This window comes from Lutra lutra, chromosome 8 (assembly GCF_902655055.1).
Source record: "Lutra lutra chromosome 8, mLutLut1.2, whole genome shotgun sequence".
NCBI classification, from domain to species: domain Eukaryota; kingdom Metazoa; phylum Chordata; class Mammalia; order Carnivora; family Mustelidae; genus Lutra; species Lutra lutra.
Window position 1 is genome coordinate 74,893,084 of NC_062285.1, and position 23,755 is coordinate 74,916,838.

General features: G+C 37.8%; 1 protein-coding gene across 5 annotated transcripts in view; it reads left to right on the forward strand.

Annotated features, from left to right (window-relative positions):
• The window catches only part of LOC125106237 (inositol 1,4,5-triphosphate receptor associated 2-like), an 88,854-nt gene that overhangs the window by 55,236 nt on the left and 9,863 nt on the right, over positions 1 to 23,755 (forward strand). For 4 of the 5 annotated variants that reach the window (XM_047739988.1, XM_047739989.1, XM_047739991.1 and 1 more), the window contains 9 exons: positions 7,461 to 7,507; positions 7,607 to 7,671; positions 8,031 to 8,138; positions 10,936 to 11,006; positions 13,881 to 13,938; positions 15,988 to 16,051; positions 16,135 to 16,162; positions 16,424 to 16,564; positions 18,141 to 18,275. In XM_047739988.1, coding sequence (XP_047595944.1) covers positions 7,461 to 7,507; positions 7,607 to 7,671; positions 8,031 to 8,138; positions 10,936 to 11,006; positions 13,881 to 13,938; positions 15,988 to 16,051; positions 16,135 to 16,162; positions 16,424 to 16,564; positions 18,141 to 18,275 — 717 coding nt within the window. Of the gene's footprint in view, positions 1 to 4,318; positions 4,338 to 7,460; positions 7,508 to 7,606; positions 7,672 to 8,030; positions 8,139 to 10,935; positions 11,007 to 13,880; positions 13,939 to 15,987; positions 16,052 to 16,134; positions 16,163 to 16,423; positions 16,565 to 18,140; positions 18,276 to 23,755 lie in introns of those variants that run through there. The other variant, XM_047739992.1, reaches the window with a different exon arrangement.

Here is a 23,755-nt window from a genome sequence, read left to right on the forward strand (position 1 = left end):
CAGGTGTCTGCTCTGCAGCCCGGCCACTGCATGAGTCCCTCTTTCATGCCTGTCCCTTGAGCAGATCCTCACTTCCTACCCTTAAAACTCCCCACAGCTATCTCTAAACAAATAGCAAGTTCTCCTGAGAAAGCCATTTTCTAAGTATTTTTGTTAATAAGTGCAGGGAATTAGAATGGAATATGAGCTAAAAATTATAAAAAACGTAATCTGTGGCTACTCCAGTGACTCATAAATTATAGCATTTTCTTAAGTCTTTGTCTTCAAACTATAGGGTTTTTGTCACCCTTGATAGCCTTCCTAAGAAGCAGCTTGATTTGGTCTTCGAGCCTCTCTCTAATCTGGTCACAACCCGCCTTTCCATCCTTTCCCATTGTTTTATGGTTGTCCCTGCAGGTCAGCGAAACAGAGTAGCATTTATCATCAGAATATACCACAAAAGCCTGCTTATACTGTTCTCTCTGCCCAGAATACATGCACTTCTCCATTTCTCAAACTCTATGAGAAGTGGGTTGAGGCCCATTTCAAAACTAGCTCTTTCATAAAACCTTGTCGTGGTAGCAAGAAATGTTTACAGTGAAGCATCTCCTGTCCTTCTGGACTAGAGGTAGAAATCAGAATAATTAGAAGCTGAGAGGTGATGAGTTTTTTCCCTGTTTCTACCTCTGTGTAACTGTGGAGAAGTCCTGTCTCTCAGGCCTGTTTCCCCCTTTCTCAACTATCCCACTCAGGGAAAAAAATGAGTTTGCCTCCTTCTTTTAGACCCCAGTAACTCTTTGTCCTCCTTGTTGTCACCTATATACTCTGGTTGCCTTGTAATTCCTTGTTTTCTTGTATTTATTCTGTAGGAGATCAGAAGCCTGGTGGAGAGTGCCTCTGTTTGGCCACTAACAATATGCATCTGGCACTTGGCATAAATTTGGTGTGTGGTAGTCGCCCGTTAATACTCACCGAACGCGTATTTACATACTTATTCTTGTGCTCCCTCCAGGGCCTATTTAAAACATCAAGATTGAGCACTCAGGGACATTGTTGAGTTGACAGCCTTGCTCCATTGTTTTCTGCCTCCTTTCTTGGACTGGCGTTCTTGAGAACTGGAGATTTATTTTTTATTCATCTCCCGTATTCATAGAAGAAGCTACATTCCAGCATCCTTTTCAGAAAGCACAGGGTGAGGTAAAAGTGAATATCTGTATTCTGAAGAGGATCTTTCTGAGTGAGCCAAGGACTCTCATAAGATTATTGTCTCAAGAAGAACATTTCATAATTAAAAAATATTGGGGGCTCAGTTTGGGACATTCTTGGGAAATACAAAGTTCCTTTATTGACCAAGAAAATTCATATTGTAATGTAGAGAGAAAAGAGTAAAATTATTCCAATCCTTGTCTTCTAGAGATTCAGACTGAAATGTTTGATATCGGGGATTTGCATCAAAACAATGAGGGGGTGGTTTTAGTGGGTGACAGACTAGATTGGCCACAGGTTAGTAATAGCTGAATCTGCAGAATAGGTACACAAAGGTTACTTATTCTGTTCTGTTACTTTTGTCTTTATTTAAAAGTTTTCCCACTAATGACTTGGAATTTTTAGCCACATAGCATAGGTTTTAGAATCAAGCAGGCCTGAATTTAAGACTGGCGCCATTCCTTGTTAGCTGTGTAAACTTGGACAAGTCTAACCTCTTTGAATTTACCTCTCTGTGTCCCCTGTGAAACAGATACTACTTTTCAGGGTTCTTTTGAGTTTTCAAACACACAATACATACAATACATGTATGCATATACCTATCTGCAATGGCTAAGTTCTAGCCTAACCAATCCACTGAAGACAAACCAAGTTGGCCATATTTAGAGAGAAGACAAATCTTAATTCTATTTCCCCACTTGTTGCTGAATAGGAAGGCCTTTCATCTCCATGGGGTCCCTTCTCAACATTTCCAATAATCTCTAGGGACATATACTGATATCTCCTAATGTCCTCCAGGCCCCACCAAGTAGTGGGTCCCAGTGAAAGAGATGTAATCTCCCCCAGAGATTGTGGGGAAAAGAAGCTGGTTCCACCACTCATATCTCTGCAGTCTTCTTTGTTCATGATCCCTCCTGCCCACAGGCCCTCCATGTTGACCTCCTTGGAGCTCTGTGTCTGATCACCTAGGGATCTTCTCTCCCTGGCTGGTAGAGAGATCAATTCTCCCTTCAGGTCTTCCTGTGGTGCTGGGTAGATTGCTTGTGATGGGATTGTTCAAATTTCCCTCTCAGTGAATTTCAAGGCACATAAATAATCCAGCAGGCCGGGAGGCACAGTGGTCAGTAAGTAGCAGCCTCCCACTGCCTCCAGTACTGCGGCTCCCTTCAGGAGCTAGGCCTGGTGGTCCATTTAGCACAACTTCCTCAACTCTTCCTCACTCTTGGCAGTTTCTCTCCAGGGCCCAGCTGTCTCTCCTTACAGTCTGTCATCTATTCCTTAATCACTGCTTCCACCGTGGAGTCTGAACAGCAACCCAAGTGCCAAACTAGACATGTGCTTAGGTACCTGTGTGAGTTCCCAAAAACTCCAAAAATTAAGGAACTTCGTAAAAATTCTATGATTACGAAACTGATTCTTCTGTCTACCTATTTCAGTCTCAGATCTGACCCCACCAAGACACTTTATAGTATGTATGCAAAGTTCCTGGTTCCCAGTAAACACTCAGAAAATAGCATCCTGTCCTCCAGGATCAGAATGATCAGCATCGTGAAGCTCAGAAGATCCCTTGTCATGAGCATTATGTAGTGTGCAGACTTGTCAAATCCCTATCTTGTATACCTGAAACCAATACAGCATTGCATGTCAACCACACATCAATTAAAAAAAAAAAAAAAGAGGGGTGCCTGGGTGGCTCATTTGGTTGGGTATCCAACTCTTAATCTCAGCCCAGGTCTTCATCTCAGGGTGGTGAGTTCAAGCCCATTTTGGGTTCTACACTGGGCACGGTGCCTACTTTACAAAAAAAAAAAAAAAGGGAAGAGGAGGGGGAGGAGGAAAAAGATACCTTATCACAGTCAGAAGATATGAAGACGAATTTCTCTGTTTTTACTTTGGCTGTTCAAAAAAAAAAAAAAATTAAGTGTATTGCCATCCCTTTGAGGTGTCCCTCATGTTATTACATGTTTTTGTCTAAGATATACTATCACTAGGAGGAGGTAATTTATGAGACAAAGGACAGAATAAATTTTGAAATATCTCAGAAGATTTTCTGGCCATTGTCTGTCCTGTTCTCTCGGGCTGTGTGTAGTGTGGCATTAATAACCTTGGAGAATAAATAACATTGCCTGTTGCAAAATAGGGAGATGTAGAAGTTGACTGATAACTGCACTAGAGATGAACCTCATAGTGGTAGGTGTGTCCTGTAGATCTGAGGGCGTGGTGTCCTTTTAGTTACAAATTAAAAAAAAAAAAAACTTGTGAGGCATTTTACTTTTGTTTAGGTTACAGTAGTTGTGATCTTTTGGCATTCAGTTTTACCTTCTTTTTAGAACACCAAAACTGGCCCTGAGTCAAGGGCATTTTTTTTTTTTAAGATTTCATTTATTTGACAGACAAGGTCACAAGTAGGCAGAGCAGCAGCCAGAGAGAGAGGGAGAAGAAGGCTCCCTGCTGAGCAGAGAGCCCGATGGAAGGCTGGATCCCAGGACCCTGAGATCATGACCCAAGCTGAAGGCAGAGGCTTAACCCACTGAGTTACCCAGGTGCCCCAAGTCAAGGGCATTTTTAAAGTTAGAATGAAATAGGACCCTATGAATTTGCAGTTTTTTTCTCAGAAAATCCTATTAATTTGTTTGAGTGGCACCAATCATCTACAATAGACCTATCAGCAAAAATTACATTGGTAAGGTGAATGTAGATTAGTGCAAGAGTTTCTAATCATAAAATCTACAGATGAAGAAACATTTCATCTAGGAGAGCAAAAATGAAGTAACCCCAGGAAATTATCTAAGCCTGTAATTACCCTTACGAATATCTTAAAAGCTATTTCTTATTGTTCTTTAACTTTTCCTACCTGAATATTGAAATAATACTGATGTGCATGTGTGTGTGCGTGCGTGTGTGCACATGTGCCTGTGTAGCCTGTATTTGCTGACCCAGCCCATGGGAGAATATGTCTCAGTTTGTTCCATGAGCACCTTGGCTACCACACCCTCCAGTAGATGTTGTCAAAAGCAAATGGGCTGGACCCTGGATTTTCATGTAAATGTTATGCAGGTTGATATTTGAACGGCTTGCGCAGGAAGAACATTCTTCCTGCTCTGTGCTATCGACATGTGTTAGACTCATTGACTTGAGCCAGTGTTCTACGTGTAAGTAAGTCTGTCATCTGAGCTCTTTTTCTTGCTTTTAGTCAACTTCTTAGCTTTGCTTGGTTTTGAAATATAGCCAGCAGGTTATCTTTTTCATGATTTGCCCAGGTCTTGATAGTTATGTGGGGGTTAGGGTTTCCTGTGAGTCTGGGATGCTGGTTTGAATAGTGGTGACTTTTGATGCTGGAAAAAAAAGAACACAGTTGTGGAAAATTTTGCCAAGTTATTTTCCACCCCCACTCCATATGCACAGACACCCCGAGGAGTTGTATTTCCAATTTCATTAACTATAGTTCTAAATTTGAAAAAACTTCTTTTATCCAGTTACACCTGTAAGAAGGAAGAAAATGCTGTTAGATCAAATTTATGAAAATCTGGGGTTGAGATATGTTGTATATTGGTTTTTTTCTGATCAGTGAGATTTATAAAGACTAATGAATTGGAAGTAATATCCAATTGCTTACCTAGCAACTGTTTCAGAACAATAATGTATGACTACTAAATATGTGACATTTCTCCAAAATTACAGAATTAATAATCTATATTTTATATTTATCAAAAAGTTTCTCACTAAAATGTTTCACATAAAAGGTACTGAACAGAAAGGCTTATACAGAATATTACAGCAAATAAGACTAATTTATAATATAATGGAAGTAAACTCTATTTCTGCTGTATTTTTATCTTAAATGAGATTTTTTTAAAAAAATCTATAGAAATGATGTGTTTCCTTTCTCCCCATATTAGAAGTCAGTTTAATTAAATAGAAAGTGACTGTATTCTCTTTTATACCCCTTAAGTTCGGATATAGGTATCTGTAACCCTAATAGGTATAATTAGTTTTTTTCAGACAAAATTAACTTTTTGGGGCACCTGGGGGGCTCAGTGGGTTAAGCCTCTGCCTTCAGCTCAGGTCATGATCTCAGGGTCCTGGGATTGAGCCCCACATGGGCTCTCTGCTCAGCAGGGAGCCTGCTTCTCCCCCTCTCTCTGACTGTTTCTCTGCCTACTAGTGATCTCTCTCTCTCTCTGTGTCAAATAAATAAATAAAAATCTTTAAAAAAAAACAAAATTAGGCTTTTAGTGCAATATTATTATTATATATGTATTAACTATAGGACAGTAATAAGTATCATTTCAAGACCTATATTATCAAATTTTTATATGTTATAGGGTGTTAAGTGTGCCTGATTTTTAAATTATTGTTAAGGAATGAATCCTTGTTGACGTTTATGACGTATGATACTTGATGAAACTGAAGGATATTTAATATTTTCCTTTTTTATAGCTTCATTTCTTACGTATATATTGGAATATAGTTAAATAAGCATATAACAATTACTAATGCATCTCTTAAATATTTTAATGATAGAATTATCATCATTTACCTGTAAGCTATAAGATACAATTTCTCTTCAAAATATAATTCAAATATAACCCCATTCTGTTCTGTGCATATTACTTTCCTCTGTGGAGTGTTGCCTATAATTTTTATGTGTCTTCTTGACTGGCTTACAAACCTCTCTGGGACAAGGACTGTAGTTTTGTGTGTGTGACAGGCTGGCTTCTGTCACTGCTTCTGGGACAAAGTGAGGCTTTGATGAAAGCTGATGAATTAAATCAAGCTGATGTCGTGACAGCCTTCAAGCACCCATGGTCTGACCCAAAGGCATTTAACCAGAGACAAAATGAAATAAAAGAGAAGATTGCCTAACATTGATATGTAGGATTAGGTATAAATTCTTGCTTTGCACGTTTGTGGATTCTTCTAAACATTGGAGCTGAACATCTTAAACGTTTATGTTTAAATCATGTACCAGTGTGTAAGACCGTGACTGGCAAGCCTGTGCCTCACCAACAGCCTGGGTTATGGGTTCTCAGACACAGTTCTGTTCACAGTGGAGAAGACACTGTATTAGTTCGAACTGGGTTTGGAGGCTGATTCCACTATTCAGAATATTCCTGGGAAATTATTTTATTCACTGGTTTTACTTTCTCTACCTGAAATAAGTAAATATTTTCTTGCTAAAACCCACTTTCTAAGGTTGTTGGGAGAATGAGATGGGATGCTATATAAAAGGGCTTCTGTACATTTTAAATGCTGTCATTATATTGCATAACTATATATTCTGCAAACTGTTACTAAGCCCATACTTTTCTGTTGCGATAGTCTATATAGTCTGGGGTAGATTCCAAATACTGTGTGTGATACAGTGTTCCTCCATTGAAACCTGTTGTTGGGTTGTGGCTGTTAATAAGTTCTCTCCTGGGTTATAGAATATGTAAATGTCTTCATCTCTTTGTTGTTTGTGTACATTTTTGATCAGTTGGTTTCAATTTTCAATATTAAATTCCTACATAAACCAAACAATGATGAAAATAGACGTATTAGAAAAACATACTATTAAAGAGTGATGCATGTTCCCACTGTATTATTTGAGAGTAAGTGCGCTAATCAACCCTAACGTCCTAAAGTTCCCTCTAAATTAGGAACTTCTGATCAAGATTAAGAAGTTCAAATAAGACTTTCAAACACTTGCCCTGGCAGCCTGGGACCACGATTTTGTTAAGCTCTGTTTGAGCACCAAGTAATAGGTGCTGATGTAGATAAGGATCTCAAATATCCTTCAGATCTTTGAGAATGGGATTAAGTTTAAAAGGTATTATTTGTCTAGCTAGAAAATTGAAAACCATTTTTAAATCATCAGGTCAAAAGTTTTAGGTTGAATATTTCCACAAATAGAAATGTTGTGTTATGTCCACATAGAATGTTCTGTTTAAAGACGACTTAAGTTCATGAAATAAACTCTATCTGCCCTTTAAGTTTAGAATTTGTTTTGCCCAAGAATTCATTAGGTATTCTTTAAATATTGGACTTGTAATTATATTTAAAATTGGATTTTTTTTTTGAAAGTACAACTTGGAGAAAGTATGTTTATCAATCTGCCCTATAGCGTCCCATTCCCGTATCCTCTTTAAAAGAGCACAGTAAATATGGGTCCATTTAAAATTGTATGAAAATGTTTGCTTAAAACAACCTTTCTGGAATGGAAAATGTCAAATTGTTGAACTTGTTTTTCCTTTTCCTTTTTTTTTTTTTTTTTTTTTTTTTTTTTTTTTTAGGAGAATGATGTTGACCACTTGTATTCTGAGAGCCTGCCACAGTCCAGGTTTGCTTTTTTGTGATGTGCATTTGAAGGTATATTTGGTTAATTTTTAAGGAACTCTTTGGACTTGACACTCCAAAATATTTCCTCTACTCTTGACAGGGAATGTTCCACACTGTCATCTCCTGGACATACTTTGTCCACAGAGAGTACTATAACTTCAAGTGGTGAGTGAACTTAGAAAACATATAAAAATAGAGTATTAGTAGGGGCGCCTGGGTGGCTCAGTGGGTTAAGCCGCTGCCTTCGGCTCAGGTCATGATCCCAGGTCCTGGGTTCAAGCCCCACATCGGGCTTTCTCCTCAGCGGGGAGCCTGCTTCCTCCTCTCTCTCTGCCTGCCTCTCTGCCTACTTGTGATTTCTCTCTGTCAAATAAATAAAATCTTTAAAAAAAAAAAATAGAGTATTAGTATTATAACTATAAGCTTGGTTTCTATGGCCTGCTGAGGTGAATGCAAGTGAAAACAACATAGGCAAATAACTTTTTTGCATGGTGTTCATGCTGTTAGTTTCTTCCTGTTGATAGATTCTGGGTCAGACATTTTGAATATGGCTTCTGATGACCTTGACTGTAAATCACTCTGTGAGAAAGAGGAAGATACAAGATCAGCTTCTGGTATGATAAAGATCACAGGTAAGCTATTGAAGTATTCAAATAGAGTTTCCATTCCAAAGCAGTAAGTAAGTAAACCTGTAAGCTACTGGAGCAACTATCTTCATAGTTCAGTAACATTTTATTTAAAAAAGAAATTGAAGATCTACTCGGGGAAAAGAAGTCTGAGAGGTAATCGTGGCCTTCATATATGCCAGTGTTGCCATTTTTCCCCAAGTTCTATGGAAAGAACAGAAATTACAATATATTTTAATAGGACTTACATATTTCCTAATGACAAAGATTGACTGGCTACACCTGGGTTTCTATTGTGGCTTAGGTGTAGAATCACGTGCTTAGGAAATTTTCAGAATCTTGGGGCACCTGGGGGGCTCAGTGGGTTAAGTGTCTGACTCTTGATTTGGGCTTAGGTAATGATCTCAGCGTCATGAGATCAAACCCGGCACCAGGCTCTGCCCTGAGCATGGAACCTGCTTAAGAGTCTCCCTTCTTCCCCCACCTCTTCTTCCGCTTTTCTTCCCTTCCACTTGTGCTCCTGTGCATGCTTTCTCCTCCCCACCCCCACCCCCCAAATTCTCAGAATCCTAATTAGAATCTGCTTAGTTAAAAGAATGGGCCAATTCGTGATGGTCCACTCAGGGGGCAAAAGAATTAACTAGATAAAACGTTCCATCCTGTTTTGCTCCTTGAGTCTGACAACAGGTAGTTACTCTCAACCATTCCCAGTGAGACATCATACAGTGAATACTGATGGGAAGTGCATAGGCTCCCGTACACACACACACACACACACACACACACACACACACACACACACTAAAATAAATCAGTCAAGGAAAATTCATTCTTTTTTTTTTAAACATTTTATTTATTTATTTGAGAGAAAAGAGAGACCGTGAGAGAGAGCATGAGCGAGGAGAAGATCAGAGGGAGAAGCAGACTCCCCGTGGAGCTGGGAGCCTGACGCAGGACTCGATCCCGGGACTCCAGGATCATGACCTGAGCTGAAGGCAGTCGCTTAACCCACTGAGCCACCCAGGCGCCTGGAAAACTCATTCTTAAGTTGAGATATAGATGCTAGACTAAAGGAGTTGTGAAATCGTAGAAATAGAATCCATTCTTTATTTTAACTGAAGAATATCTTCATACTTTAGCTCAGACTGAATAAGAGAAATTTTATTTATGTATTTTTAAATTTTATTTATTTGACAGACAGAGATCACAAGTAGGCAGAGAGGCAGGGAGAGAGAGAGAGGGGGAAGCAGGTTCCCTGCTGAGCAGAGAGCCTGATGCGGGGCTCGATCCCAGGACTCTGGGATCATGACCTGAGCTGAAAGGAGAGGGTTTAACTCACTGAGCCACCCAGGTGCCCCATGAATAAGAGAAATTTTAATTAGAACTACACAAGATAGCATTTTTCACCAGTCATGTAGACAAAGATACAAAACTTTGATTACACTCTGTTGGTTAGCTTGTAGGGCAAAAAAGGAAATCTCATACATTTCTGTAGGGAATGTAAATTATAATTAATATGGAGGAGAATTTGCCAATATCTACCAAAATGTTAAATATACATATCCTGTGATAAAACAGTTTAGTTTCTGGGACTTTATCCTATAGATCTAAATACTCACATGACTTGTAGAAGTTTCTTTACTACAGTATTTTCTATAATAACAAAATACTGGAGACAAGTTAATTATCAAAAGAAGCCTAGTTAATATATATTGGTATCTCCATGTAATGGAATACTAATATACATCCATAAAATGTATATAAGGAAACTTTCTTAGAAGCATATCAAAGAATTATTGTCTCTTAAAAAAAAAACCCAAATGCAAAAAATTACATATTGCCTATAAAATTCTGTGGGAAAATAAAAAGGATAAGAAGTTTTTATGTATGCATAAAGTATTTCTGAAAGGCTAGACAAAAATTAAATAACATTGTTTATGGAGAGGGAAAGTAAGTTTCTTATAGGCATGGATGAGAGGGAAAATTTTTACCATAAAACATTTTACACTCTAAAATTTATGGACCATATGAATCTGTCTTAAAAGTTAACAAAAAATTAAAGTTTTCATTGGGAAAAGGCATTTTATCTCTGAAGAAAGTGGTTACCATTTTCTTAATTCCCTATAAATTTAAAAAATATACATACTTGAACTATTTCTTTTTCTTAAAAAGAAACAAAACCTATTTATAGCTGCTGACCTTTGTGCCTGTACTGAACTAAATTCAAGACAATGGATTATGTAAAGAGGAAAATCATTATCAAGTACATTGCAGTACAAATAAAGTACACGAAAATAAAGGGAAATTACAGAGAAGAATGGCATAAACCAGAAGTACCTGTTTTTTTGATGACTTTTTTTTTTTTAGAAAGATACCATGCTTTGGAAGGGTATCATACTTGGTTATGAGCCTTAAATCTGTAATTAAAAAAAACCTCTTTTGCAAGCTGATTGTTCATCCTTCCTTCATCCAACTTCTATAAATATACTAGTAATGTGTTTGATTTAAAAAAGCAGCAGCAGCCTTAAGAAAGATTTTAAAAATTATTATTTGAAGAGCTATTTATACAGATACTCATTTCTATTAAGAAATCTTAAATGGCTAGCTTCCTTGGAAACCTTAGCTGTTCTAGTCCTGATTTTTAGTCCATGGGCACATTTAAAAATTTTTGGTACATAATTTGTCTCGCATGTTAAGGTCTTTGACATTTTCTAGTCTGTTCATATTGTCACCCTCACTATTTCCTTCTCTTTTATTTGTCACTGCTCAGGTAACTGTTTAGTGTGTTCCCTTTTTCTCACAGGCAAAAGTGCATCTCCTGAGAATATTGCACTGCAAGGCTCTGTGAGTGAGGACAAAACCATGTTAAATCTGGTAAGGAAATATATGTATGTTAACAGTAAAGGTAATGATATATTACAGCAGTAGAACTGTCCCTTTAAGTTTGCAGAATACTCTTAAAAGCACTATCTCATCCTTCTAAAATATTATGAAGTTAATAGAATTTAATTACTCTAATGTTTAATGGACAAGAAAGTTGGTGCCAAAGAGTCCTTGTGACATGTTCAAGGTCACACAGTAAAGTCAGAGCTAGGACCTCCTGACTTCACATTATTTTTTCATTCACTCATTCACTCATTTATTCATCAAAGGTCTCCTGGAAACAAGGTCAGTATCTATCAATAGAGGACTTTTAAGTAAACAAAGGTGTTAATAAATAAGGTTAAATAAAGCAGTGATATTTACCTTAAAGATATGTTCTAGTTAAGAGAACGTGTTCTAATTAAGGAAAGAAACATACAGTTACTCAGTAATATATAATTTCTCAGTATGGTTAGTGATATAAAATAAAAGTGTTTGGGGTAAGAGCCCAGACAAGTCTCATGGAGGAGGTACTTTGTGAATGGTATTGATGCTATCCAGGCACTTGGAAAACTGATTTAAACATTTAAATGTTTATAGAAAAAGTTAAGTTCCTTTCCTTAAAGAGAAGGTGCATTGTCACTTGTATGAATTTATAATTATTGAGAAGTAACTAGTAGACTATGGATCCAATTCCATGTTTCTTCAGGGTCTTGTTTATCTATCAGTGCCTCTCTGTTAAAAAGGGATCATCATTATTAGTACTAGTAGTAGTAGCAGTATCATTGGGGTGTGTGTGTGTGTTTGTGTGTGTGTGTGTGTATTGTTGTTTTCCCCTCAGTGTATAAATATTGCTTTAGTGAGACACATTTGGTTTTAAGAAACAGACTCATGAAAGCTAACTCAAGTTATGAGAGATGGTTGTGGCATAGATACATTTGAGGCAATAGGGTAGATAAAAATTTTATACTATTCTAGTCTGAATGGAGTGGAATGATTGGGTATATGATTTGGAAATTGTTCCTTGTAGTATCAAGCATATAGAGTGTTGTGTTGGCCAGTAAGTGTGCCGAAAGTGGTTGCCCCTTATAAAACACAGAGGAATATCTGGGCTCCTCTAATTGTTCATGGTAGTCTTTTGAGAAAAAGAATTTCTTCCCATCTCAAAACAAGATAGAAATAAAGAAACTTAAAAATAATGGGTTAGAAAATGTAGTAATGGAGATGGGGTACTGGTTAGGATACTATCGCAACAATTCAGGCAAGGCATGAAGATACTATGAATTTATTATGGATGGAGAAAAGAATAATTTGGGAGAGATTGAGGGGACAGAATTTATAGTACATGGTAACTGATAACTATGATGGGGGTTGGGGATGCATGGGAAAATGTTAAAACTTGGGCTTTTATGGCTTATCCTACAGAATGAATGGAATATCACGAGAATAGGGAGGAAGTAAGAAGAATAGAATTTGGGGGTAAAATAAGATCAGTTTAAGTTTCAGGTTGATATGAGACATCAGCACTCTGGAAGGTTATATAGATAGCTACATAACTATATTCATAAACTCGAATTCCTAGGACTTTTAGGAGCAGACACACATTTGTGAGCTATCAGCAAAAAAACAAGTACGTGAATGAGATTTCCCGAGGATGCTGGTAGTCAGGAAGAGGGCACTGGAAATAACGGACTCTTGTCGATTCCATTATCTAACAAAAGAAGGCAATGGCAGAGGAAACTCAGAAGGAGCTACTATAGCAATGGGAGGACATTAGGAGGTGACAACCAAGGAAAGAAAAATCTTCAAGGAGGAGAGGATTCTAGATCATTTTAGATGCTACAATGAAGTCAAATAAGATAAAGTCTGAAATTTTTCCATTGAATTTGGCAATAGAGAGTTCACGGATAACTGGAGAGGGAGGTTTTTCTTGGGAGTATTGGGTACAGGGACAGAAGAAAACAAAAAAACTGGAAACAGCAGCCATGGACAATTCTTTCGAGAAGAATCATGGCCTTAAAGGATAGGATTGGAAGAAGATGTCCTATCTGGAAGAGGTCAGGGTGTTGAAGGAGGATTCAGTAAACTTAAGGATATTTAAATGTTGATGAAGAATGCTGCAGTGTTTTACCTGTATTACTGCATTTGTTACATTTTTCAAAAATCGTACCTTCAATGCTCTAAAAATTACATGAATGGCTCTACCAAGGAAATTTGTCTTAGACTTGTTTTTCAGGAAAAATTTCTAAGAGTGTTGAATATTATCACCATAAAAATGATTTTATACCTATTATTTTCTCATTTATCTCAGGCAGTATAGTATAACCCTCTTATTATGATAAGATAGATAAATTTGTAGGATAGTTGGTCAGCAACCTTAAAATGTATTTATATGGAGTAAAAGCCTAACATAACATACCTGCAATTTTTGCCACAAGTCCCCCAAGAGCCCATCTAGAAAGCAAGGTGTGATGGTCCTAGATCACCCCTACCTCTTTATCCAGCCAGTCCTCCCACTCCATCAAGTTCCAGCATGTTCCTTGTCTGTAGAGACTTTCCATGCTTCTCAAGCCATGGTGTCTCTCCCCTCCCTTTGTAGAGCCCTTACTTATTCACATCTCATTTATTTGGCAATCAATCCTAGTTTGCCTTACGGTAACTTGTATCACATTTATAGCTGTTCATATGTTTCCCTTTTGTACCTCAACTAGATTGGAAACCCCCTTAGAGCCAGCCCTGCTTTCTTCTTTAACCTCTAGTTCAGTTCTTTGAATACCATAGTGTTTTTGATAGAGTAGGGTTAGTAGAGGACAGGAAGTTGGAACATGATTGGTTATGAAGGATTTCCACTCTACCTACAGCAATAAAATCTCTTTATGATTTTAGGAAGCAAAAGAGGAACCAATAACAATAGATGAGCATAGAAAAGAATGTGCTGCAAGAGGTAAGGAATGTTCTCTCCCAACCCCCGTGAGAACTTTTGTTCCTGCTTATATTTTTATGAGTGAAATCTTTCTGAGTAAAGATATGATACCTGTAATTATGCATCTCTAGGTAAAATCAGTCAATAAAATTGATTTTTGATTCAATTTATATCATTTTTGAAAAGCCACATTTATGTTGCATTGACTATAAAGTCCCAAGGACTTGTAATAACTCCTGTTATTGTGAACAAAGAACCATGCCAATGTTGGTAGCAAATTCTAAGCTCTACTTTGAGATCTTTTTAATTATCTGATCTGAAAGTAAATAATATTTTTTTTAAAGATTTTTATTTATTTGTCAGAGAGAGAGTGAGAGAGAGCAAGCACAGGCAGACAGAGAGGCAGGCAGAGGCAGAGGGAGAAGCAGGCTCCCCGCCAAGCAAGGAGCCCGATGTGGGACTCGATCCCAGGACGTTGGGATCATGACCTGAGCCGAAGGCAGCTGCTTAACCAACTGAGCCACCCAGGCGTCCCTGAAAGTAAATAATATTTTAAAGAATAAGTGCTAGTATGCTTCCCTCTCCATTCCACCTCCATTAGGATGGAGTAGTGGATAGAGTTGGGACTTTGAAGTCACCCAGACTATACTGGGTGACTCTCTGACTAGGTATGACTTCAGAAGGTTATTTAACCTGAGTGTCAACTTCTTCATCTGCGAAATGGAAAGGATGAGTTTAAAAGATTAACCTTTTTTGAGAATATGTCATATGCTAAGTTCTAGACTAAATTCCCATTTTTTAAAGATTTTATTTGACCTAGAGAGAGAACACAAGCCTGGGGAGCAGCAGGCAGAGGGAGAGGGAGAAGCAGACTCCCTGCTGAGCAGGGACCTCGCCCCAACCCCCACCGATGCAGGGCTCGATCCCAGGACCCTGAGATCATGACCAGAGCCAAAGGCAGACATTTAACCAACTGAGCCACCTGGGTGCCCCCTAAATTATGTACATAATTTAATTCGTTCCCCCAAATACCTATGGAAGGTAAATTGCAATTCAATTTCCTAGCCTGTGGACTGTAGATGATAACAGTACCCAACACAGGTTTGCTCTGAGGATTGAATAAATTAGGTATAAAGCAGTTAGAAAAGATGCTTGGCAAAGTTCTCTAAAAGCTACTATAAAAAAATAATATCATCCTTGTTTTGTAGGTGGTTTGATGAAGCTGTGACTTGTTCCAGGTCACAAAGCTATGAGAGTCAAAGCTGGGACTTATATCAGTTTTTTTTTTTTAAACTCTAATACTCTTAATAACTAATATATTGTCCTCTTTGTGAAGTTTTCATGAAGAGTATCATTAATATGTATACAGAGTCCTGTTTGGGGACTGGCGTGTAGTAAACTTGTGACAAATGGGTGATACCATGCTTACTGTTGCTGTTATTTTACTGTTATTCTACTGTACTACGACTATTACTCTTACTACTACAATGACTCTTCCTCCTGCTGCGGCTGTTGAAGCCTTGGTCTGAAGAAGACTAGGGTAACAGAAGAAGGTATGCATTTAGCCCTGAGATCAAGTCAGATAGACATTCAAATGCAGAGAGAGCAACTGGGCTCTTCCTGGACCCAGATATTTTCAGGTTTCAGACTCTTCACATGCTGACGTGTGAGCCAGTGATTTTAATGTCCTTGTGATCCCAGTAGCATAGCATAATGTTATCTTATATTGAAGCAAATGCATTATTTTGTTTAAAAGAGTTTATTTATGTATTTGAGAAAGAGCCAGAGAGACAGCACAAGTAAGGGGAGCAGCAGAGGGAGAAGGAGAAACAGGCTCCCTTCTCAATAGGGCTCTAGCCCAGGACCCTGGGATTGTGACCCAAGCCAGGGGCAGACACTTAAGTGACTGAGCTACCCAGGCACTCTGAAGCAAGTTATGTTATTACCTGGCTATAATTTCAGACATTCTTCAAGGAAATGCCTTTGTGTCATGGAGAGAGGACATTTGATTGAATGTGCCTTCAGCCAGGAACCTTTGTAACCCAATACTATTTTATTATCTTTTAATAGACACTGCTGTTTCCTCTCTTCCTGTAACAACTGTGAAATCCGTTAACTTTAGACAAAGTGACAAGTAAGTTCTTCACATGGCCTGTTCACAGTTTTTGCTTTTCTGTTGAATTATGTTGGAATAAATTTTTTTGTCTTTTCCTACAGCACTTCCGCTAATGAGAAGGAGGTGGAGGTGAGTTTTTTCCCTTTAAGAAAAAAAAAAAAGAAAAAAAAGTGTTTCTGACCCCCTTGTCTATCATTACTCTATACTTTTACCCAAGCTGTATCTGGTGTCTGGATGGCTTGGCAGTGACTAAGCGCAGGGAAAGCCGAGGCATGCCAGTGTTATGTTGCTGGGAGGAAAAAGAATGACTCTGCATAATCCGGTATTAAACTGAAATATTTCCCTACCACCAGTTTTCTCCCCATCACCCGCACATTATTTTGATGACAGGCCGAATTTCTCAGATTATCTTTGGGATTTAAGTGTGATTGGTTCACCCTGGAGAAAAGAGTGAAGCTTGAAGAAAGATCCCGAGACTTGGCAGAAGAAAATTTGAAGAAAGAAATCACTAACTGTTTAAAGTTGTTAGAGGTGAGAATCTTAACATTTGGGAACTCCACATGTGATGATCCTATTGTTAATAATGTTTTCAAAATTAGATACAAGTTTACTTGTGTGACTAAAAACGACAACAGATGTCAAGCCCTGCCTGACTCCAATGTAAGTTAATAGGAAGTAAGAATTCAGGATCAGGCTAAAATAAATGATTCACTAGTAAAACCAGTGCCTTTTAAAGTCATTGTGAGTCACCTGCCTTCTCTGGACATTCAAATAGGTTTGAGGCAGAACAGTCATCATGCAGGAAACTGAGCAATAGGAGATTATGTCAATTTTAAGCTTCAAAGATGAGAATCAAAAGTCTATTTCCATTTAATTAACTGAAAAAAGACAACGGTGATTGATTTTAGTCTTGTCAGATGATTGGCAAGCCCTCTCTAGGTACGCAGATAACAACCACTATTTTTCCATTTTGTGAAATCACCATAAATATAGAGGTGGGTTGGAAAATTAAGAGGATTATTTTTGGAAAGAAATAAAACTTGAGAAACCATATTCTTTTTTTTATTGTTGTAAAAAACATGTAACATCAAATTTACCATATTGACCATCTTAAGTGAACCATTCGGGTAGTGTTAAGTATGTTCACGTTGCTGTAAAACAGATCTCCAGAACTTTTCCGTCTTATATACTGAAACTCTGTACCCATTAAACAACCCCCCTTTTTTCCTCCTCTTATCGCCTGGTCACCATTTTGCTTTCTGTTTCTATGAATCTGACGACTTCAGATACTTCATAGAAGTAGAAAAATCATACAGCGTTTGTCTGTTTTGAGCAATCTCATGGCCCTGAGATCACAACCTGAACTGAAACCAAGAGTCGGATGCTTAACTGACTGTGCCACCCAGGCGCCCTCTACTTTTCCTTTTTTAAATGCTACAAAGTTGATGGTGTTTGGGCAAGTCTTAGAAATTTGTTCTCAGCTAATAAGCAGTGGCTTGTTTGCTTCCGAAACTGTTGTCCTCTTAATTCTGTCTCCACCCTAGTGGGAGGGATGGTTCTCCACCAGAAAGGCCCATCATCTTGGATCAAGGGCACAGGTTTGAAAGAAATATTCATAAGGCAGTGAAGGCCTACCCTGCATCTAGCCAGATCAGTAATGCTTTGTCATCAGTGGACGAGCACATAGCATAGTCAGAGCCATACCTACATCTAGTATGTTTTCTCTACTTAAAAGTTCAAACCATGCTCTTCATATAATACATTCAACTCATTCATAAGCATAATTTCTTTGCCATCACCAATTAAGTATGTCCCATTCTGTTAATTACGGAAAATGATATACAGATATATGAAGAAATGGCAAATTTGGGAAGGAAGAGATTGAGATTAGATATAAAAGGTTTTGGGAACATTTGCATAGGTCTGCTTGATAGCTAACAAAGATATTAATATTTCAGTATCATTCATTATTGGTCATTGTTACTTTTCACTTTATACCAAGATAATTGGGATGTGACTGTCATCTCTATTTACAACATAGTCATTGTTGGAATCACTTGCTGAATACTTGGGTTGGATATATTTTAATACTTTGCTTTCTGTGCAGTCTTTAACACCACTTTGTGAAGATGACAACCATGCCCAGGAAATAGTTAAGAAGCTGGAGAAGAGTATAACACTTCTTAGTCAGTGCACTGCACGAGTGGCCAGTAAGGCTGAGATGCTGGGAGCCATTAATCAGGTAATCTGCCTTCATTTCTGTAGCTCGATGAAATTCCTAGAAGGATTTGTTTTCCCTGAAATCATGGATTACATTTCTAAGAAAAAGTTTTTTGTTGTTTTTTTTTTATAAACATATATTTTTATCCCCAGGGGTACAGGTCTGCGAATCGCCAGGTTTACACACTTCACAGCACTCACCATAGCACATACCCTCCCCAATATCCATAACCCCACCCCACTCTCCCAACCCCCTCCCCCCATCAACCCTCAGTTTGTTTTGTGAGATTAAGAGTCACTTATGGTTTGTCTCCCTCCCAATCCCATCTTGTTTCATTTACTCTTCTCCTACCCCCTCAACCCCCCATGTTGCATCTCCTCTCCCTCATATCAGGGAGATCATATGATAGTTGTCTTTCTCCGATTGACTTATTTCGCTAAGCATGATACCCTCTAGTTCCATCCACGTCGTCGCAAATGGCAAGATTTCATTTCTTTTGATGGCTGCATAGTATTCCATTGTGTATATATACCACATCTTCTTTATCCATTCGTCTGTAGATGGACATCTAGGTTCTTTCCACAGTTTGGCTATTGTAGACACTGCTGCTATAAACATTCGGGTGCACGTGCCCCTTCGGATCACTACGTTTGTATCTTTAGGGTAAATACCCAGCAGTGCAATTGCTGGGTCATAGGGTAGTTCTATTTTCAACATTTTGAGGAACCTCCATGCTGTTTTCCAGAGTGGTTGCACCAGCTTGCATTCCCACCAACAGTGTAGGAGGGTTCCCCTTCTAAGAAAAAGTTTTAAAAAATACTTCTGTGTTACCTAAGATGTACGTGTTTAATATAGAGAAAGTGGAATATGCAAATAAAATGCAAAAAACGCCCTCTCTTAATTGCATTAGCCAGTGACAATCATCCAAATAATCTCTTCCAAATATCAGTTTCATACTTTCTCCTTTCTCTTCAAACCATCATCATGACCTTTCCCATCTTTTCTCTCAGAAAATGACTACTTCCTGCCTCAATGAAAGCACTGAGTCATTCGGAAGGAATGGCCACAGGTTCCAAACCTAATAACATCTGAGCCCTCATACTTTTCCTCCCTTCCCAGTACAAAATATGAGTTGTCTCTAATCCTGTCTAAGGCTAACCATTTCGCCTGTATACCAGAACCCATTCCTCCTAATTTATTCAGAATTTTAGACTCAGGTTCTCTCTACTTTCCTCCATCTTCACTTTTCCCCACGATATTGTATCATTCCCATGAACACACAAATATGCTGTTTTTAAGATGGGAAAGATAACATAAACACAAGCAAAATAGTCTTTGACCTTTTCTCCTCTTTCTCTGCTCCCATTTATAGCAAATTTCCTCAACAGAATTGTACTCACTGTCTCCAATTTCTCTCCTCCCAGTTGCTCTGCAAACTGTAAATGGTCTTAACCTACTCATTTTCCTTAGCTGATCTGCTACATTCAGCATGTCTGAGCTCTTTCTCCTCCTGGAAACACTCTCCTCACTTGGCTTCCAGGTCCCACATTCTCTTGTTTTTTCTCTCAACATCATGGGTCACTACCTTCCAGGCTCCTGTGTGGGTCCCACCATTCTCCCTGGCTTCGTAATATCAAGGGTTTCACCCTTGTACAAGTGATGTCCATCTTCCTTCAGTCCCCACACCATTCTGTGTGGTCAGTTGATGACTCCCAAATTCACGTGCTTGTCCTAAACCTTTGCCATGAATTCTACACTAGAATATACTACTATGGATGCAGCATTTCCACTTGGATGTTGGACAAACTAATCAAACAACACATACAAAAGTGAACTGCTTATGGTATCTCCAAAACCCATTCTATACATAATCTTATCTCTGTCAAAGTTGATCAGATTGACAATCCTTGGGAGTAATTTTCAACAATTTTCTCTTACACTTTACCTCTAATTACACTTTACCTCTAATCCTGCAGGAAATTGTAATTACTCTACCAACAGAATAAATCCTATTTACCATCAGAATTCAACCATTTCTTTCCTTCTCCACTGCTACCACCTTGATCTAAGCTACCATTCTATTTTTTGCAGATTAATACAATATCTTCCTAAATGGTCTCCATTTCCATTCAAACCCAGTACTCCCTGCAACATAGTCTGTTCTCCATAAAGCAGCCAGAATAATCCTTCTAAAATGTAAGCTAGATCATGTTTCTTTTTTTGTTTAAAGTCCTCTGGTGGCTTCCTCACTTTTTTCAGAATAAACCCTGAATCCTTATGATGGCTTAAAAAGATCTACACCATTACCATGCCCTCTTACCCTATGAAATTTATGTCCTATGATAATCTTCCTGCATTATTGCATTCCAGCCAGACTGGTCTCCTTTCTGCTCATGAAACATGGGAGTAAAAATGTAGTTTGTTTACAATGTGTTCAAACTTAAATGACCATCAACTTAACATAGACTCCTATGTACTTACAATGTTATGTATGACTTTCATGCTAACCAGACCAAAAACCTATAATAGATACACAAAAAATAAAGAGAAAGGAATCATAACACTAAAGAAAGTCATCAATCACAAGGGAAGAGAGCAAGCGAAGAAGAAAGGAGGACAGAAGAACTATAAAACAACCAGAAAACAATTAACCAAGTGACAATAAGTACACACGTAACAATCATTATTTTAAATGCAAATAGTCTAAATTCTTTAATCAAAAGACATAGGATGACCGAAAGACTAAAAAAAAAAAACAGTACCCCTCTATATGCTGCCTACAGAAGACTCAATTCAGAGCGAAAGACACATAGAGACTAAAAGTGAAGGGATGGAAAAAAAATTTCATGCAAATGGAAATGAAAAAAGTTGGGGTGGCAATACTATATCAGACAAAATAGGCTTTGTTTTCAGACAAAATAGACTTTTAAACAGAAACTGTAACAAGAGACAAAGAAGAGCATTACATGATGACATTGGGATCATCCAACAAGAGGATATAAAATTGTAAATCTTTGTGCACCCAACATAGAAGCACCTAAATACATTAAGCCAATATTAACAGACATGAAGGGAGACATTGACAGTGGTACAGTAATAATAGGGGACTTTAATGCCCCACTCACATCGACAGATCACCCAGTCAGAAAATCAACAAGGAAATAGTGGTTTTGAACAAGACATTAGATCAGATGGATTTACACAATATTCCATCCCAAACTAGCAGAATGCACATTCTTTCCACAAGTGCACGTGGAAGTTTAGATCAGGTTAGATCACGTTAGGTTAAAAAAAAAAAAAAAAAAAGAAAAGAAAACAAAAAAAAAACAAACCACCAAAACTCAATAAATTTATAAGATTGAAATCGCATCAAGCATCTTTTCTAAGCACAGCAATGTGAAACTAGAAATCAATTACAAGAAAAAACTTAAAAAGATACAAACACTTGGGAGGCTAAACAACATGCTACTGACCAACCAGCAGGCAAAGAAATCAAAGAGGACATTATAAAGACCGAAGAAAATGAAAACACAGTTGTGTAAAATCTTTGGGATGTAGAAAAAGCAGGTCTAAGAAGGAATTTTAGAGTTTATACAGGCCTACCTCAAGAACCGAGAAAAATCTCAAACAATCTAGTCTTATACCTAAAGGAACTAGAAAAAGAGCAAAGCCCAACATTAGTAGAAGGAAGGAAACAATAAAGATCAGAGCAGAAATAAATGACATAGATGAATGAAACCAAGAGATGTTTCTTTGAAAAGATAAGGAGAATTGGTAAGCCTTTAGCTAGACTTAAGATAAAAAGAGAGGCTCAAACACAGGGAACAGAAGAAATAACAACTGACATCACAAAAATACAAAGGACTATAAGAGACTACTATAAAATATTATATTCCAACAAATTGGACAACATAGGTGAATGGATAAATTTCTAGAAACATACAGTCTTCTAAAAATCAGGAAGACGTAGAAAATCTGAATAGAAGGATGAAATGAAATTGAATCAGTGAAGAAACAATAAATGTAAAAGGTAACCTTTGGAATAGGAAAAGATATTTACAAATGACATATCTGATAAAGGGTTAGTATCCAAAATTTATAATGAACTTTTATCAAACTCAATACCCCAAAAACAAATAATCCAGGTGAGAAATGGGCAGAAGACACATTTTTTCCAAAGAATACATCAGTTGGCCAACAGATAAAAGATGCTCAGCATCACACATCATCAGGAAAATAAAAATCAAAATTGCAATGAGAGACCACCTCACACTTGTCCAAATGGCTAAAATTAACACAGGAAACAACAGATGTTGGGGAGGATACAGAGAAGGGGAAATCTTTTTATACTGCTGGTGGGAATGCAAGCTGGGGCAGTCACTCTGGAAAACAGTATGGAGGTTCCTCAAGAATTTAAAAATATAGCTGCCCTATCACCCAGCAATTGCACTATTATTTACCTAAAGGATACAAAAATACAGATTTGGAGGGGTACGTGCACCTGGCGTTTATAGCCGCATTATCAGCAATAGCCAAATTATGGAAAGAGCCTAAATATCCATTGACTAATGAATGGGTAAAGATGATGTGGGGTGTGTGTGTGTGTGTGTGTGTGTGTGTGTGTGTAGTGGAATATTACTCAGCCATAAAAAAGAGTGAAATCTTGTCATTTGCAACAAAGTAGATGGAGCTAGAGTGTATTGTGCTAAGCAAAGTAAGTCAGTGAAAAGCAAATAACATGTGATTTCACTGATACGTGGATTTTAAGAAACAAAGCAGATTAACATAGAGGATAGAAGAAAAAAAAAGAGGGGGGCAAACCATAAAGGAGACTCTTAATTATAGAGAACAAACTGAGGGTTCCTGGAGGGGAGGTTCGTGGGCGGGGGGTGGAGTAAATGGGTGATGGGTATTAAAGAGGGCACTTGTGTGAACACTAGGTGTTGTATGATAGGTGATGAATCACTAAATTCTACTCCTGAAGCCAATATTACATTATATGTTAACTAAAATTTGGTTTATTTATTGTTTTAGACCCTGAATGGATATAAGCTGGCAAAATACGTTCTTGAGTTCTAGAGATTGTTTTGAATTATTTCCTTTTCCACACATTGGGTAATTTTCTTTGCTTTCTGAGTTCCTGTTGTCTGTTGGATTTCCTGAACAGGTTCTTTTTCATCTCTTTTCTAGCCTTCAGTGTTTTTCGTTTTTTTTGTTTGTTTGTTTGTTTTTTTCTCCTAGTTTCAGGGAGAGTTCCCCAACCTTACCCTGAAACTATTTTATTGAGTTACGTATTTTTAATAAATTTTTAATTCTCAGATTCTTTTTATTCTTAGCATATAGCTTTTTTATCTTGTAACACTTACTCTTAACTCTGAAGATACTGCTGGTTCCCTTGAAGCTTTTCTGTAGTTGATCTCCTCCACCTTGCTTTTTTTTCTGTGTTGATTTTCCTCTTTCACAGAAGCAGCTTTCCTCTGACTAGGTAGTGGAATGAGGAC